Source organism: Vanellus vanellus (genome assembly GCF_965231255.1).
Source record: "Vanellus vanellus genome assembly, chromosome: 16".
Lineage (NCBI taxonomy): Eukaryota > Metazoa > Chordata > Aves > Charadriiformes > Charadriidae > Vanellus > Vanellus vanellus.
Window position 1 is genome coordinate 5,005,591 of NC_138921.1, and position 16,960 is coordinate 5,022,550.

Genomic DNA, 16,960 nt, shown 5'->3' on the forward strand with positions numbered 1-16,960 from the left:
ATGTGTCCTTTCCTCAGTGTGGTGCTCCTGTGGGTCACTCCAGGTGGGACCTTCCCTGTCCCTTCTGGCTCCGGGGACTCTTCCACTGCCTGTCACCATCCCTCCGATGGGTGCTTTGACCGGATCCGGGTCCCAGTGCCTTGGAGACCGCAGCGGGAGGGGGTGCTGCGGGGGGGGGGGGGGCGTCTTTTTTGTTTAGTTTTTTTTTTTCCTTTTCCTCAGGTAGCTCCCAGCTTTCCCCTCTCGCCTGCTCCGCCGTCGTCCGCCCGCTGTGTGTATCCCCGGGCCGGGGCCGCTGGGGGCCCGGGTTCTGCGAGCGGCGGGTCGCGACGTGGCGCTTGGGTCCCCCCTCCGGCCGCGCACGCGGCGGGCCCTGCTTAGCTACGGGGGCCTCCCCCCCGGCTCCTCTGCGTTGCTAGGCAGCGTCCGCGCCCTCTGACCCGCCGCGGCTCCGCCCCTCGCTCCCATAGCTACCGAGGGAGGCGGCGGCCATCTTGGCGGCGGCGGGGCGATGAGCGGCTCGAAGGCGAGGGCGGCGGCGGCGGGACCGGAGAAGAAGCCGTCGCCGGCGACCGGGGGGGCGCTCAGCCGCCTGCGGGGGCGGCGGGGCTCGGGCGACGCGGCGCCGCGGCCGCCGTGGACCGAATCGGAGCTGCTGGCGCTTGAGACCGTCCGGCCCGAGCACGTCCTGGGACTGTGCCGGGTGACGGAGAGTGAGTGCGGGCCGGGGAGCGCGGGCGCCGGGCCCGGGGAGGGGAGGAGAGGGGGGGAGAGGGGAGAGGGGAGGGATCTCGGGCCGGTAGCGCTCGGCTGGGGGCCGGCGGTCCCGTGCGGACACCCTCTGCCCCGCGCTGCTCCGTTAATGCCTCGTCGGCCGCGGCGGAGGGGGCTGCGGGGCCGGGCCGGGGCTGTGGAGAGGGCGGCGGAGTGGGGCCGGCGGGGTCGGTGCTGCCGGGCGGTGCGCTGGCGTTGGAAGCGGCTGAGGAGTGTGCGCCTTGCGGTGTGCTCCTGCCTTCGGCTTTGTTACAACTTCCAGAAAGTTTGGGGTGTCCTGGGGTGGGTTTTCGTGTGGGTTTTTTGGTTTGATTTTGGTTTTGTTTTGCCTCTGGGCTGCTGGTCTCTGCTTTTCTGTCCCAGTCCCTTCCCTTTCTCGTTCTGCTACCTGGCACCTAGCATGCCTTTGTTTCTTCTAGCTTCAATTTTATCCCGCTTTGATGAAGCTTCTGCAAAATAACTAGCAATATGTATCTTAATGGGCTGGGGCTAGCAAAAAAAGAAATTCCTTTGGTAATTGCTCAGAGATCTTTTGAAATGCGACTATATATTTTCTTTCCCTGCTAGATTATTTATGCAAACCCGAGGACAACATTTACAACATTGACTTCACCAGGTTTAAGATCCGGGATCTTGAAACTGGAACAGTGCTGTTTGAAATTGCAAAGCCATCACCCTCAGGTATGTTATGCTAAAGTTGCCAGAAGGCAACTTCTGGCAACTGCGGGGATGCGGGGAGCCGAGAAGGTGCAATGCAGGACCCACGCAAACCAAGCAGAAAGATTCTTCTATATGTCCTGGTGACTAAATTCCTCTCCTTTAAGCATAGGACTGAGTTTACCTCTGCTGAGAAACTTGTCATAAAATTGTGAAGTGATTATCATGAGATGAGGAAGTAGTGTCAACTGCAAATCTGCCCTTGGTGGCTGGTTATCGTACAGAGTTTCTTTTATGTGCTTTGGCAATTGTGAGGGGGGATATCCTGTGAGGTGGAGGGTGGTTTCATCTCCAGAGCCACCAAGGCTGCACCAGCTGTCATAGCCAATCTTTTCTTTATTACTTAGTTCCAGTATGAGTCTCAGACCAATTATTAAACACTTTTACATTTAGTGCCTAAGTAATAGCTAGCTTGTCCTGATACACCCGCAAGCTAGTATTGCCTTACGTGTACGCTGTTAGCAAAATAACTCTGAGCTGGTGCATTTTCTAGAGCAAGATGAGGAGGATGAAGATGACAACAGTGAACTGGACGCTAGTGCAGGCCGCTTTGTTCGTTACCAGTTCACCCCAGCATTTCTCCGTCTTCGGACTGTTGGTGCAACGTAAGTATGAGTTCATAGAAAGAAGGAAGAATCAGATGTTTATGAAATGTCACTTGACAGTTTATAACAAAACTGAGTCAAGGACTAGAGAGAACCCATCTTGCAGTAAAAATAGCAAAGTCTCTCTTTCTGGAATGATCTACTAAATTCTTGTGTAGCCTTGGGTCCAAGGCTCTGTTTTTCCCAATACCTGTTTTTTCCTACTTTTTGCATACAGAGTGGAATTCACAGTGGGAGAAAAGCCAGTGTCAAACTTTCGAATGATTGAGAGACATTACTTCCGAGATCGCTTGCTGAAGAACTTTGACTTTGATTTTGGCTTCTGCATCCCCAGTAGCAGGAACACATGTGAACACATTTATGAATTCCCTCAGCTCTCAGAAGACCTTAGTAAGTATCTCCTTTTCCATACTGAGCTGTGTTTTGTTTGTGTGTGTGCATATGCTCATTTTCTCCCTCTCTCTGCTTGTGAAAGAAGTTGTGACTGGGATGGGGGGGACAGGAATAGATAGATACAGGTTCTTGGTTTAAGCTGTGTGTAATCTTGACTGAAGTACAGATTTGTGCTGCAAATTCTCCTTCTTTGAAAATGAAAGCCTAAGACAACCTATGTTGTCAAGTCACAGGCTGCAAGAACCGATCAGAGGCACAGGGCTGACACGCCTGATGCCTAACAGTGTAGCCCAGAAGACAACAAAACCCTGAAAAAAGGATTCTCTTGGTAGCCACGCATCTGTTTTCAGCACTTACTTGATAGGCCTTGAGCCTCCTGCTTTGGAACAGAACAGGCTCTTCTCTGAGAGGTGTGTTTTTGAGCCTACTAAGATCTCTGCAAATGTATGTTGCGCAGGGTATGTTTGACCTCAGGATAGAGGAGGTGCACGTGCGGCCTTCTGTGGCTGCCTAGGTGCAGGAGGAGGCGCAGAGTTTGTACCCCGCCTGTGTACATGTGGGGAGTGCCACTGTTTTTCCGTTTGTGGATTGCTGCTCTGCTCTAGTGGTGGCTCTGACAGTTGCTAAGGTAGTCTTGCCTGAGATTACTCGCTCCCCCTTTGTTTGCCTTTGACCGCACTTGTCCTGTGAATGGGAAGAATAGGAAGGGGCAGGCCAGAGCTTTTGAAGTGTGGTCAGCAGAGCAGTTTGCTTCTTAGTTGGGTAGGGCAGAGCATCAGCCTGGTAAATCCAGCAGAGTGGCAGTCCTTTTTACTCTGACTTTGTGCTGTCCAGCGGAGTGTGGCAGGCTTTTGAATGTAATCAAGCTTTCTCTTTCACAGTCCGTCTGATGGTTGAAAATCCATATGAGACCCGCTCAGACAGCTTTTACTTTGTGGACAACAAGTTGATTATGCACAACAAGGCTGACTATGCTTACAATGGAGGACAGTAATCATTCTGTGTCTGCTGGATGCTGTGATGCCATTAACCGTTCCAGATGTCCAGGAGTGGACTGAAGTTGCTGTCTCATGCAAAAAGGCTTCTTGCCAAACCTTTTCTCCTTGCATGAGGCTGAAAACATGAAGCAAAGACGACAGCTCATGGAAGCACAGGAAATCTCGCTGCAACACTTCTTTATCTGACACTCAACATATCCTGCCTCTTATTCTCTGTTTCTGGTTACCTTCTGGTACCGTGGTTAGGTCAAGGGTCAGAGGCACTGTTAGAAAATTCTTGCTGTTACAGTCTTTATAGTTAGGTTGCACTTTTAGTGCTTCTGATGTTTCACCTTTGGGGTGACTACCCTTTTTCAAGAGGTCAGATTGTTTGGGTAAGCTATTTCTTAGCAGGAAAATTTTCCCCCTTCAAGTAGTCAGTGACGACTGAAGAGCAGATCTCTGCTTCAGCCGGATAGATCATCTCTTTAGTGCACAGTGGTTTAGTTTGTAGTATGGCTGAGATTGCTTTACAGGGTGTGTCCCAATGTTCTCCAGTGGAAAAGAGAAAATAAGAGACTAATTCAGCTTCTAAGTAGTGTAGGAGTCTTCATTCTGCCTCCAGCAGCTTGAGCTGCCCTGAGAACAGTTTAATATGTGTCTTGCCAGAGATTTCACTAGAGATACGAGATAGGGGGGAAAAAAGAGGGCTTTATCCAGGTTGGTCATCAAGTCAGTCTGATAGCATTTCTATTTGAGCTCCTTTGAGCAAATTGTTGAATCTTGGACCTCGGGGGTCAACCTTAGAGCTGAAGTTAATCTCATTATATTTACCATTTCTCCTGCTTCCCTTCGTGTAGGAATTTTGGCTCTTGCCACAGAGTGTATTGCTTTTTAGATCAACAGCACCATGTCAGTCTAGCTGGGGTGGAGGGGAGGTGTCAGTCTAGTGGGGCTTAGAGAGAGGAGAATGTGGAAAATCACTTGAAAAATGTGTAGGAAGCAGAGCTTCCTAGGCTTCAATCTCTGTGTACTTTTAAACATGAATGATCTGTCAGAGGTGCTGGAAGGAGAAACAGTGGTGTCAGAACCTCATTTGCTTTGTTTCAGTTGAGGTATTAGTAGCTAAAAGTTTCCCAGGTCAGATCACTCAGTGTTACGGAGTGGAATTCTTGCAAAGTGAGAATTTACATGATTCTTTTTTTAATTGTTTGAGTTCCCATCCCTGCTTTGCCTACTTAACTGCTTATTTATGGTTTAGGAAGTTCTGCTGTGTTAGTTAACACCACCAAACCAGAGGGTGTATTTCATAGCTGTATTTGGGATCTGGCAATAGGAAACAGCACTGTGCAGTGGGAAGAGGAGACCCATGTCTTCCCAGCAGCCATGCTGGAGCCCAGCTCCCAACCAAGCAAAATCGCAGCTAACAAAACCCTTTTCTGCCTGTTTTGCTGGATCTCAAGACTGGCATTTTTCCTGTCCCCAGCTGGGCTGGTCAGTCATGTCTCTTGTAGACTGGAGTTAGGTTGCATCTAGACTAGAGATGTTTGCTAGTATTAGTTCCACTTGTTCCATGAGACAGTTGAAACCTAACTCCTTGGTGGATACAGTTGGTTACCTGCTGTGGTAAGTAAGATTCAGCGTAGTTTATTTTAGCGGGATTAAGTGCAGTGGGCATCACAGCCTGGAGCCTGTTAATGCGTAGACAGCAATAGGAAACGACTGCCTTTACCTTGCAGATTAATGTTCGCTTTGGCGTAGAAGATCAGCTGGCATCGGGGTAAGCAGTGAGTGTGTGTGGGGCGGCAGCCATGAAAGAATCTCCAGCTTTTGGGAAGATATTTAATTATGATTAACTGCAACAAATGACCTGTTCTGGGTGGAGCATTAATCATAAGCAACCACAACAAATGTCTTGGGAATGCAGAGGGACAAGGTCTACGTGGCTGAAAGATGAAGAACAGTTCTGCTACCATCAGTCTCCTCCAGCATCTCCAAAGGTGCTTAGAGCAATCTTGTTTAGTTATTTCAGAATTAGTTAAAGCTGCTTGTAAGGTGGAGCTTGAGATGCATCTTGCAGTGATTGTCTTCAGAAGGCCTTGTGCTGGTCAGGTGAGAAACATCAAATCAGATGGTAGTTGCTTGTGATAAGGCAGAACTGCCTGGAAGTGTGTATTTCACCCTGACGTGTTCAGAGATGCTCAGGATAGTGTCTGAAGAGCCTGCTAATTATTCCCTAGGAAACTTTAGCATATTGAGCTGAATTTGTGTGTAGTATAAATCCAGGTGCCTTTAAATGTTACTTGCAGCTCATTTTCTGTAGGAAGCGATCTCTTGCTTTTCTTATGGGTGTGATGATTCCCATCTGTTTTCTATGTCACTGCGTAAAGGTTCTTAAAAGGAAAATGGACTGTTGCCAGAGCGAGCAGCAGAAATTACTGTACGGGCAAATACCAACTTGTGTGGGCCGTTTGTAGTAGTCAGTGAGCAGCTCTGCACAGTTGGGGTGTCCTCCGGGGCGTGGGTGCCATCTAGCCGCTGCTTTGCAGAACACGACTGAGCAGGAGAGCACTCTGCCCAATGTAAATGAGGGATTTGATACTTATAGGAAAATGGATTCCTGTCTTTTGTTGTTACCTCTGCCAGTAGTGATGAGAAAAAAGCATTGAAGTGGTTGCCTTCCTGTTGGTGAATGTATCAGCTATTCAGCAATAAAAAAAAAAAAAAAAGGAAAACTGGAAGAAAATGGGAAGACTTGCAGGCAGCACTAGCACCCCTCAGGTTCTAACTGAATTTGTTTGCTGTGCTGAATTAGGTGGTCTTTGCCCAAAAAGCATGCTGCGGGGGAAAAAAAAAAAAAGTCCCTACAAGAGGGCAACCACCCAGCATTGAAAAAGCTGATGGAAATCACCAACTTTCTGGATTACAAAAGTCCTGTCCCTGCTTTGGCCACTTCCCTAAGGTTCCTTTTCTCTTAGATGCTTTCTGTAGTTTCCTCTCTTTTGTGGCAGGTATGATGTCTTTGGTGAACATGGTTTAACAGAGCATCTTCCTTCTGGGTTGTGTGTTCTGATGCTTTAATGATGGGTCAAAGCTGCTCATGCCAGTGAGCTAGAATACATTCCAGTGGGATCTCATCCTTGTCGGGTGGATGGTCTGTCCTGAACAGGTGCTGAACACAAGGGAGATGCTTTCAGTGTCGGTTAAATTTTGAGCAAGGGGGAAGGTATTTGTGCAGACAGTGTCTCTCTGATTGTGTGCTGAATTGGAAAGAGAAAAGAGTTGGGGTCATACTGTGTTCTGCTCTGACAAAAACAGGGACCAAACCCACAAACTCATGTTAATTCTTTCCAGTATTTGTCCTCTTAGGACCAGGACCTCTTTTTCACATTTTTGAGGCAATTGCTTTGGATCCATGCAAGCAAGCTTCCTGGACAGCTATTTTTGTGATTGACTGAGGAATACATACTGCACCTTGTGAAGGAAGGTCATCTCGTCATATGGACTGGGTACTGCTGTCCCTGTCCTCCTTTTTTGGTAGGAAGTGTCTTCCTTTGTGTGTTTTCCTTAGGATTTTCAATGTCTCTTGCTGCAGAGAAGCAGCAGCAGCCTCCTCTCTGGCACTTGAGGATGTTTACTCTGCTTATCCGAGGGTTCAGGAAGAATAAAACAAGTATTCAGAAGGCAGAAATGAATGAAGAAGGTGGTGATGGTGAAGCAGTAAGGTCCAAACGTGGTAACTACTTCTCAGCTGTGTTTCATTACATCCTCTTCAGCTGTTTCCCAGTGTTTGCCTTCTGCCCCGCTGTTCTGTCACATCGAGCTACCGAGCCTTCTGCTGCCCCTGAGCACGGCCCGGTGTCGGCACACTCCTCGGACTCTTAACACTGCCCTGTCCCTTTGATGAGGACACGGCTGAGGGACGGCGTCCTGGCAGAGCCATCACCTCTTCCTCTGCAGCAAAGGGAAAAATTAACACCAGCAAACGCCATCTGCCTCTGCCTGGATCTCGGTGCTGTTATGGGACACGTATTTGTATCTCTCACAGTGTGGCCTTTGGGCTGCTGGCGCGTCCGCCCCCTCCGTGCTGTCCCCTCCGGGCGCGGTGGCGGGGCCCCCTTAGCCGCGCTGGCCGTGCCCCTTCAGTCCCGCCTCCCTCTCCGGGGCCCAGCACGGTGCCGGTGGCCCCCCTGCCCTCCGCGGCGCGGTGCCCGCGTGACGATGTATTTGTACAAACGTGATTTTTGTCACCAGCAATAGTAATAAAGAAACTTCCCATTTTCGCACAGGCGGGGCCCGGTCTCAGGGGCGGGGCCGGAGCGGGGGGGGGGGGGGGGGGGCGGAGCTGGAGGGGCTGCGCCGCGAGGTGGCGCTGCTCTGGCGGCTCGCGCCTGCGCCGTCTCCACGCGCTCGCCTGAGGCGACGGCCATGGCGGCGGCGGCGTTCCTGTTCCGCGGCGGTGGCGGGGCGCCCAGGGGTGAGGGCGCCGGGCTCGGCCTGGCTTCGGCATGGCTGCTTGGGGGGCTGTGGGGGGCGCGAACAAGGGTGGAAGGGGCCGCGGCTGCCGCGGGAGGCGGCCGGCGCCCCGTTGCCCTTCAAGGCCTGAGGCGAGTCCCCTCAGCCGCGGGGGGGAGGCGCCGCCCTTCGGCTGAGCCCCCGGCCCGTCCTGCCCCGGCTTGGGGGGAAAAGGGTCGCTGCAGGGAGGCCCCCAGCCTGGGGCCGGGTCCTCCTGGGCCGCTGAAACCCCCTCCCCTGGGCGTGAAGGCAAACAACAGTGCTTAATTCCTCTCCTGCCTTCCAGCACTGGCCTTTGGGTGCCTGCGCCGACTGCACACCGTGTACCAGACAGCGGAGCTGCCAGAGACCCACCAGATGCTGCGTCAGACGTGCCGGGACTTCGCAGAGAAGGAGCTGATGCCTCTCGCAGCTCAGCTGGATAAAGAGCACCGGTTCCCGGCCGAGCAGGTGCGTGCTGCTCCCGCCAGGAGGTGGGCACGGCAGAGGCAGACTGGCGCGTTCAGAGCCAGACTTCCCTCTGCTGCTGCGGCAGGACCCCCTGGGCCTGAAGTAAAATGTACATTAAGATCTGGCTTAGCAGAAAATTTAAGTTTAGGCCAGCTTGTTGGAGAGTTCTTTGAGTGTGGAGGTTGTAATGCTCACAGGACATTTTCAGCTCGTTACCTTTACTTGTGTTTTTCTGTATTTGGCTTTAGTGCCATTACGTTTTCAGTTCTCTCACTGACTTTCCTGTGGGCTGTAATACAACTGACTTATAAAATAAATGAAATACTTTTATAGACTGCGCCTAACTATAAAAATGGTTTATAGTGAGGAAGCGTATATGACCTGAGTGCATTTGAGATGGTAAAAAGAAGTGATCGGGTGGTAGGAGATGTATGTTGGTCATCCTCTAGGGCTGTAAAGAAATGGATATTCCGATCAAACCTGTGACTTGTCTTGTGGAAAGCAGTACAGACACAGAAGTACATTCTGTGCCTTGTTGAGCAGACCAACTCACCTGCTTCATTGCAATGAAATACTAAGCTCCAGAAAAATATATACTGCTACGTTAGCCAAAAGGCTCCAAGCAAGCACAGTCAGAAGCATGCGAGTTTTGTCATATGCCCCTCTTTCTATTAAGGAGTAAGGAAGATAGCCAGTCATTAGTCACGCTAAGGAAGGAAATATTTTCCTCATTACTTCACTGTTCTTATCTGAGAATTTTAAATTTGATTTTGAGTCTTTTCACTTGAATGTATAGGGGAAAATTAAAAATGTAAACACTTTTTATTAAGATAAAGTACATAGAACTAGTTGCTGTCTTTTCTCTGGATTTGATGTGAAGGAATATTTGTTTAAAAATTCCTCTTGGTTCCTCTTAAAGCAAACAGAGGCTGGTAATATGCTTATTTCTGCAACACCAAAAGCTTGAAATCTTGAATATAAATGCAGATGAAAGTTTGTTTTTTTCCTTGTATGTTGCCAAACGTTAACAAAAAGAGTAGAGTGAGACAGTCAGTGCTCTGAAGAGCTTATGCTTAAGAAGCCAGGGGTCCAGCTGAGGAACTTGGGGTGGAGTAATTTGGAATGTAATCAACAATTAAATTCTCTGGGAAGCAAGACCTGGCTTTAATGAGAATGAAAAATCACCTTCTTGCAAACTGTTCTGTGGGTCATTCATTCTGTAAAATTCTTTCCTTGTGCAGTCCTAGGCTGAAGCTGAGCAGATTCAAAGGTAAAGTTCTAATGATTTTTATCAGCTAGATTTGCCATTGAGAGCTTCCAACTGACAGGAGACATATGAGGGGAAAAGATTCGGTGGGAGGCTGAGGAAATGCTGGTGGGGTTGTATCTCCCTATTTCACCTTCAAAAGGCTCCCTCCTTCCCAGTACTGAAGAGAGCTCATTAAATAAGCAAGAGCCTCATCTTAGGCAGCAGTGACTGTGTACAGCTCTTGTTGAAGTCATCGGGACCTGGGGGCACTTACCAGTTTGTACAGTCAGATTCCTATTTCACTAGGAGTTATTATCTTTTCCTCTGTGTGTAGTCCTGCTATGACCTGTCTTTATCTCCATGTGTCTGCGTGTATTTGCTGCGACACTGGTAGTGCAGAGGATCTTACTTCTCTGTTCCTATGTGCAGGTGAAGAAGATGGGTGGCTTAGGGCTGCTGGCTATGGATGTGCCGGAGGAGTACAAAGGAGCAGGCCTTGACTACCTGGCCTATTCCATAGCCGTGGAGGAGATCAGCAGGGGCTGCGCGTCCACGGGTGTCATTGTCAGCGTCAATAATGTAAGTGTCTTCAGGTTGCATGTGAGGGACAGGCATGGAACCGAGGCTGGCGTGAGGGGGGTTATTGGAGAGGGATGTGTGGAAGAAAGGGTATCTCTTTCGTGGTGGGTTCTGGTGTATTGAAGAGCACTTAGACATTAGGGAGTTGCTGGATTGCTTGTACCTTCAAGAGGCACTAACTCAACTCTCAATTCTTTAAGTCTCTGTATTTAGGGCCAATACTCAAGTTTGGCTCCGAAGAACAGAAGCACAAGTGGATTGCTCCCTTCACCAGTGGGGATAAAATTGGATGTTTTGCCCTTAGTGAACCAGGTGATGTGACTGTTACTGTTCCTATGGAAAGAACGGGGTAGTTTCTTTCCTTAGTCGGGTTTAGGATGGACTTTAGGTCTGTGAAATTGTACCGATTTGTAGAAGGATGGTTTAAAGCAATTCTGTCTAAATGAAGTCTCGGTGTCCAAGGTGTTAACTACCATCCCCTCTGTGAGCAGAGCTCTGGAGACAGATGCATCTTAGACACACTGGCCTTTCCCCTTCCTCTTTGGGTCCTTTGGGAGGAACAGTGCTGACACTACCATAGTTACAAGAGGTGCCATGAGCTGATGGTGGGGGTGCAGGTGAGGGGTGGGTTTGCGCCCCATGCTGTGACTGCTTGCCTGAGTTTTGTTTGCTGGTGCCTTGCTCAGGAAACGGCAGTGATGCTGGTGCAGCATCCACAGTGGCACGCCTGGATGGTGACGAGTGGGTTCTGAATGGCACCAAGGCCTGGATCACCAATGCCTGGGACGCCTCGGCCACCGTGGTGTTTGCTACTACGGATAAATCCCTGAAACACAAGGTGCGTTCAGTGGGTCAGTCAAGAAAAAGGGGCAGGAGTAAAGGAGTTATGCAGAAGCACTTGGACAAGGTCCTGGGGGCTCTCTATTTAGAGCCATGCAGGCATTGAGCAGAGCGGGGCTGATGTGTGCTGGCTTTGTTCTGTCTTGGCGCTCCCCTCCCTTCTGGTTACCTAGACATATGGCTTCTATGAAAAATGTTTGGAGGAAGCCTAGTGACAGCCAGGTAATTGGGAAGTTGGCACCATTCCTAAGAGTTTGGGTCTTGTTGCAGGGCATTAGCGCGTTCCTGGTTCCCATGCCAACTGCTGGGCTGTCACTGGGGAAGAAAGAAGACAAGCTAGGAATCCGAGCCTCTTCCACTGCCAACCTGATATTTGAGGACTGTCGGATACCCAAGGACAACCTACTGGGGCAGCTGGGAATGGGCTTCAAAATTGCCATGGTAAGAGATGGATCCGGGTGCAGCTGTGGTTGTGTAAAGCTGTAGTTCCCAAGCTTACCATTTTCAAAACCATTTTCAGACTTACGATCACTTTGGTGAGAACTGCTAGCGTAAGTTATTCTGTGTAACATTAAGCAGTTGACCTCTCTTGCCAGCATGGGAGAAACCATTTATAGCGCTTGATGAATCATTAATTTACCGTAGATCCTTGACAGCGCTTTTGTTGTAGACTCAATGTAGTGGTTCTCAGATGAAAGAACACTGATGCCACTGATGTGCTGTCTCAGCAAGGGTGGTGCATTTTAATTTTGCTCCTTTCCCAACCCTCTATTCCTCCAGTTTGTACCTGCAGATAAAAGGAAAACATGGCATTTTCCCCAAATACTTTGCAGAGGAAAGCTGTCCTGGAGGCACAGGATAACCTCTGGATAATGTCTAAAGGTGGATGAAATCTGAGTTACGGCATGTGTGTGACTTCTGAGGAGGAGCCAGGCAGCTGCGGAACACCCAGTTCTTGCAGTGACGCACTCCCCCTTGGAAGTGTTCATTGCTCTCTGTAGGGGCAAAACACCATTTGTTGGCCTGACTTTTTGCAAAAGGCTGAGCTCCCTTGAGACTAGCCCCTTCCATTATGTCCGCAACTAAAAGAATGCATCAGTCACCAACCACTTTTTTAAGACACTCAGCCCAGGACTGAGAAGATGAAGCCTTTTCTCACTGTGCTGTAAATTATTCCTGTGCATAGTGAGGCAGGGAAGCGGTTAAAAGCCTAATGGGCAAGTGTGTGAGGTAAGTCAGGTTATTGACTCAATTCACTAGTCATTTTGAAAAATGCTTGCTTCAGTCTATGTACTAATGATAAAAAGAGGAAAGACTGAGGAAACTGACCAGAGGAAAGAGGAAAACTGACCAGATTTCTGTGTTTTGTTTTTTTTTTTTTCAGTTAAAGTAAAATCAGATGCACAGTGAGCTAGGGGGTCTAGCTGAAGTGTTCTTTTCAGCCCCTGCCCGAGCAGATGCTCCTGCTTCTCAGTGTGCTGTTCCCTCCTTTTGCACTCTTCCCCCCCCCCCCCCCCCCCCCAGCTAATAAGCAATATCTCTCTTTTCTGCTTTCCTTCTTGTGCCTCTGGCTTTTCTCTGCAGCGCCCAGTACATTTTATAGCTCTCTAGTCCTGCATAACCTGTAATATTCTGAATCAAGGAGGTTTGACCAGAGGATACTAAGGCTACAGCAGCTTCCCAGCAAGAGCAGAAATGCGATGGTACTCTTTTTGATCAAGTGTAACGACTACGCACATATATTTTGTGTCTTTCACAGCAAACTCTGGATGCAGGAAGGATTGGTATTGCCTCACAGGCTCTTGGAATAGCACAGGCAGCTCTGGACTGTGCTGTGGATTATGCTGAAAAGAGAATGGCCTTTGGGTCGCCCATCACAAAGCTACAGGCAGTGCAGGTACGAGCTGGGCGCACAGGGCAGTTCCAAACATTGCTGGTGGAAAGTTCATGTGGGCTCTCAGGCGTGGCTTCAGACAGGCAGTGCACTTTGCACTGTCTGGGATAAACAAGGTAGTAATACTTGTTTTCAAACATTGTTAAAACTATTGGGATGAAGGCGCTCCTTTTCTAATGATATCGGCCTTAGCAGTGGAAGACTTCTGCTGTATGTTCTTGTGCAGGCAGAGGCTGCTGCCTGGAACAAAGGCAGTGTTTGTCGTTGCAGTTTAAGCTGGCTGATATGGCTGTGGCGTTGGAGAGTGCGCGTTTGCTGACCTGGAGAGCCGCTATGCTGAAGGACAATGGGAAGCCCTTCACAAAGGTACTTCCAACCTTGCATTTGTCTAGCAGTGACAGTGCTGGCTACAGGTTTAAGGCAAGGAAACCGCACTATGTACAGCATCACTGCCTTCAGCGCTTGCCCAGGCAGCGCTGTTGGTGTGTAACTCACCAGCAGATACTGGACTCTGCTGTCTATCCTCAGGCAGCCTGCTGAGCCAAGTCCTGGCTTTAGCCAAGGAGAGAGGGGTGGCCACTGTCAGCTGGCACCAGCAGTCAGGCCTGTCTTGCTCTACAGCTGGTCTGTGAGTGTGCAAGCTCCTTGTGCAAATAAGGTGTTCCTTTTTGTGATCGTTGCACCCTCAGTGATGTTTTCCTTCCCCAAAGGAAGCGGCGATGGCCAAGCTGGCTGCATCAGAAGCTGCAACAGCCATCGCTCATCAGGTAAGTACTTCAGTTGACATCTCTGATACACAACATGCTGAAAGGGCAATTCTGTTGTCACAAAACGGGTGCTTGGGGAAGGTGGGATGGAATTTACTAGAGTATTTAAAAAAAAACAAACAACCAACCACCACCAACCAGCTTCAGCCATAGGGGTTGGTTTGTTTAGTATAGCCACCTTGCTGGATTTTTGGGGTAGGGGGTGTGTGCAGGGATTTATGATGGCCTGTGGCAGCTGTATGATTAAAGTCTTCTTGTGCCTGCTGCTGTCCAGGGCAGCGTCAAAGTTTTGAGTGGGATCAGTGATGTGGGAGGGGGCATGGGTGCATCAGTCAGGACTTGTAGTAAGTTTGCGACGTAGTGAGCAAACAAAGCAGGACGGCTGGTGTCTGCATTTATTTTCCCCTGTCCGTAGTAAAAGTGCCTTAGCTGAACATGGATCACTAACATCTACCTCTGAAGTAAGTCATTCTTTGGGACATGGGTATTGCTCTTACCTGTCTCAAAGCCTGTTCATTCCTCTGCAAATGAGTTTAGCTCCATTTAAGGTAGCTGTGTTCTGTAGAAAAAACAAATTCCTTGACCCTGCTTCCTTTCTAACCTGTTACTTTTGTTTCAGGCTATCCAGATCTTGGGCGGGATGGGCTATGTGACAGAGATGCCAGCAGAACGCCATTACCGTGACGCTCGTATCACCGAGATCTATGAGGGGACCAGTGAGATCCAAAGACTGGTGATAGCAGGTCAACTGCTGAAGGCCTACCGTAGCTGAAGAAGCCGACTGGAGCAAGACACTGCCCCAAAGTGCCTCGTAATGGTGCACAACAGCAATTGCATCTTGGTCCTCTTGAATGAGGCTAATGATGGAACTTTTCCTCACCAATGAGTAACTGACCCTCTTGTTAAAATGTGCCGATTCTTCTTTGGACAAAGCATGGTGCATGGAAGGCCGTATCTAGGTTTGTAAGTGATGGCTGTGAGTGCAGGAGGGGGGACGCCACCTGTCCTTGTAGGGGAGCATAGGTCTTTTCCTAAACCAGGGCATTGTTTTGGTTTGGTAGTGGCAAAATAACTTTGCTGTTCAGCAAAGCTCGAGTCAGCAGCTCGCCCTGTGCGTTTCCCCCTACTGCCTGTTTTGCAAGGATTTGTCACTACGTGATACTCCATAACCAGTGCCAATGTTAGAGGCACCAAGACGTGACCTCTGTGCCCTGTTCCATGCTGTGGGTTACACTGCCTCTTCTGATCAGTTTGATGAATTTCAGGTGTGGGATGCAGCTATGTGTGAGCTCCTAATTGGATACAGGCTGTGCTGAGGTAATCCTCACAGCAGTGCACTTTTCCCCACTTTCAGCAGGAGATGAGCTGGACAGGAGGACACAGGTACTGCCTACGCACAAAGGGCTCTTCATACAGGCTGTGGTTGCTGTCTATGTAGATGTAAAAAGAAAGGTCAGAAAAAAACCCTCAATCTTGCCTGGCAGCCTGCTTGCTCAGCCACTTAGGGATGTACGTGTAAGAGGAAAAGACAGAAAAGCTGCAATGCCCGAAACTGATTTAAAAAAAAAAAAAAAAAAATCAAAAAAACCCACCAAAAAAACTCTTCTCCCAAAGCTGCTGTTATTATACCAACAACTACCCAACAGGAAAGAAAGTGCATGAAGTGGCAGTAACAGCCTTTAATCTCTACGTGTTTTGGGCAACAACGAGGAAATGAACAGATGACATAGAAAACCTTGCCAGGAAGCTTTAGCAGTAGCACATATCCTCAATCAGTTATCTTTGGCAAGAAGTTAACTTTTAGAAGATTCAGCAGCCAAAAGAAAAGCTCTAAATTCAGGAAAAAGATGGAGAGGATTAAGACTACAGCCTGTATGTCCCCCTTGTCCAAAGGACAAGTACACTAGAAGTAAATGGTTATTTTCTTGTGGTGCCATTTATTTAATTTGTGTGGAGAGAAAAACAGGAGGATACTATTACACATAAGACAGCAGAGAAGACAAATAAAACCTGATTTTAAAGGACCATCAGTCCTCACTTTCTTTTTTTAAAAGCAAATGCAAATTCATTTAGAATATTTTCTTCCAGTCACAAGACACAGGAGCATAAATCACCAGGGCCTGCATGCACCAGTTAGACAACGCTGCAAGGTGCAGTGGGTGTTCGCTCATACAGATGTCCCAGCAAAATAAATAATCCCTTTGCAGGGCGCTAGAGGGCAACTGCAGGCTGGGGCAAAGTCTTCAAGTTTTGAATTTCTCCTTGCTGCTCTCACAAACCCGTGGATTACGAGAAACAGAGCCAGGCAGTGCATGCAATAGGATTATTTCTACTGGAAAACTATTCTAATGACTGTGAACATACGGTAGATTGTGGAGGGCTTCTAGAAGTGAGAGACACTTTTCTAGCTTGATTTCAGCCTGTATCACTGCTTTGATGATTGCTGAAGGCTCATATCTATGATTGTGTAGGAGGAAGTGATTTTATTTTACACTTACTTTTCCTTGCAGCCATTCAGAACAGGAGCTGTAGGGCTGCTCACTGCAAGAATGCGAGGACTTTTATGAACACAGTTACTGTGCAGTGCTGGCCTTCACTGACCCGGTGTGCTAAGGTCCAGCTGAATCCCCACTGACGCAGAGCAGTCAGTCGCAGTTAGGCCATGCTTGCTGCAGTTACCCCTCTTTATCAAGCTGCTTCTCTTAGATCTGCTTTACCGCACTGTCAGCTCCTCTTCAGCATCATGCCTCCTTCATTTACCAACTCTGAATGATTGCAGCTTCTCTTCTCCAGAGCAGAGTGAAATTGCCCCGTACGTGCACCATGGCTGACCTGAGTGGGAGAACAGCAATGGACACAGCTGACAAGACCACACCTGAGGAACCCACACACTAGCTGTACCAAATTCCTTTTGGACCCTCTGCAGATAATACAGGGGGCAGCATCAAGTAACTGACTGCTCTTGGGGGAGCCCTGCTGCTGCACCTGCGACCAGAGTCTGCTTTTGGGAATGCCTGGATCACGCACCACACACCTTGTTAGCAAGCCTCTTGCTAGCTCTGATATCAGTATACCAGCTGACCTGGCTCCCAACTCCATACTTGATGGTAACTTGCTGAGTGCTGCACCTCTGCCATAGCCTGTGTCAAATTACACTGCACATCATCAAATTACAAAAAAGGGTGGAGCTGGTCAAAAAT

At 48.9% G+C, this 16,960-nt stretch overlaps 1 protein-coding gene across 2 annotated transcripts; it reads left to right on the top strand.

The window, feature by feature from the left end:
- Positions 1-511: 511 nt before the first annotated feature.
- ACADS (acyl-CoA dehydrogenase short chain) lies at positions 512-15,587 on the top strand (the record flags this gene model as incomplete). Of its 2 annotated transcripts, XM_082491589.1 has the most annotated exons (13): positions 512-713; positions 1,342-1,455; positions 1,985-2,096; positions 2,314-2,486; positions 8,268-8,431; positions 10,110-10,259; positions 10,460-10,571; positions 10,946-11,097; positions 11,370-11,540; positions 12,859-12,996; positions 13,264-13,359; positions 13,704-13,760; positions 14,380-15,587. In XM_082491589.1, the coding sequence occupies 13 exons, from the start codon at positions 512-514 to the stop codon at positions 14,530-14,532; spliced, it is 1,794 nt and encodes a 597-aa protein (XP_082347715.1). In that variant the 3' UTR covers positions 14,533-15,587. The 2 variants fall into 2 exon arrangements, with proteins under 2 accessions (XP_082347715.1, XP_082347714.1); XM_082491588.1 differs by lacking the exons at positions 512-713; positions 1,342-1,455; positions 1,985-2,096; positions 2,314-2,486 and adding an exon at positions 7,878-7,943.
- Positions 15,588-16,960: the final 1,373 nt, after the last annotated feature.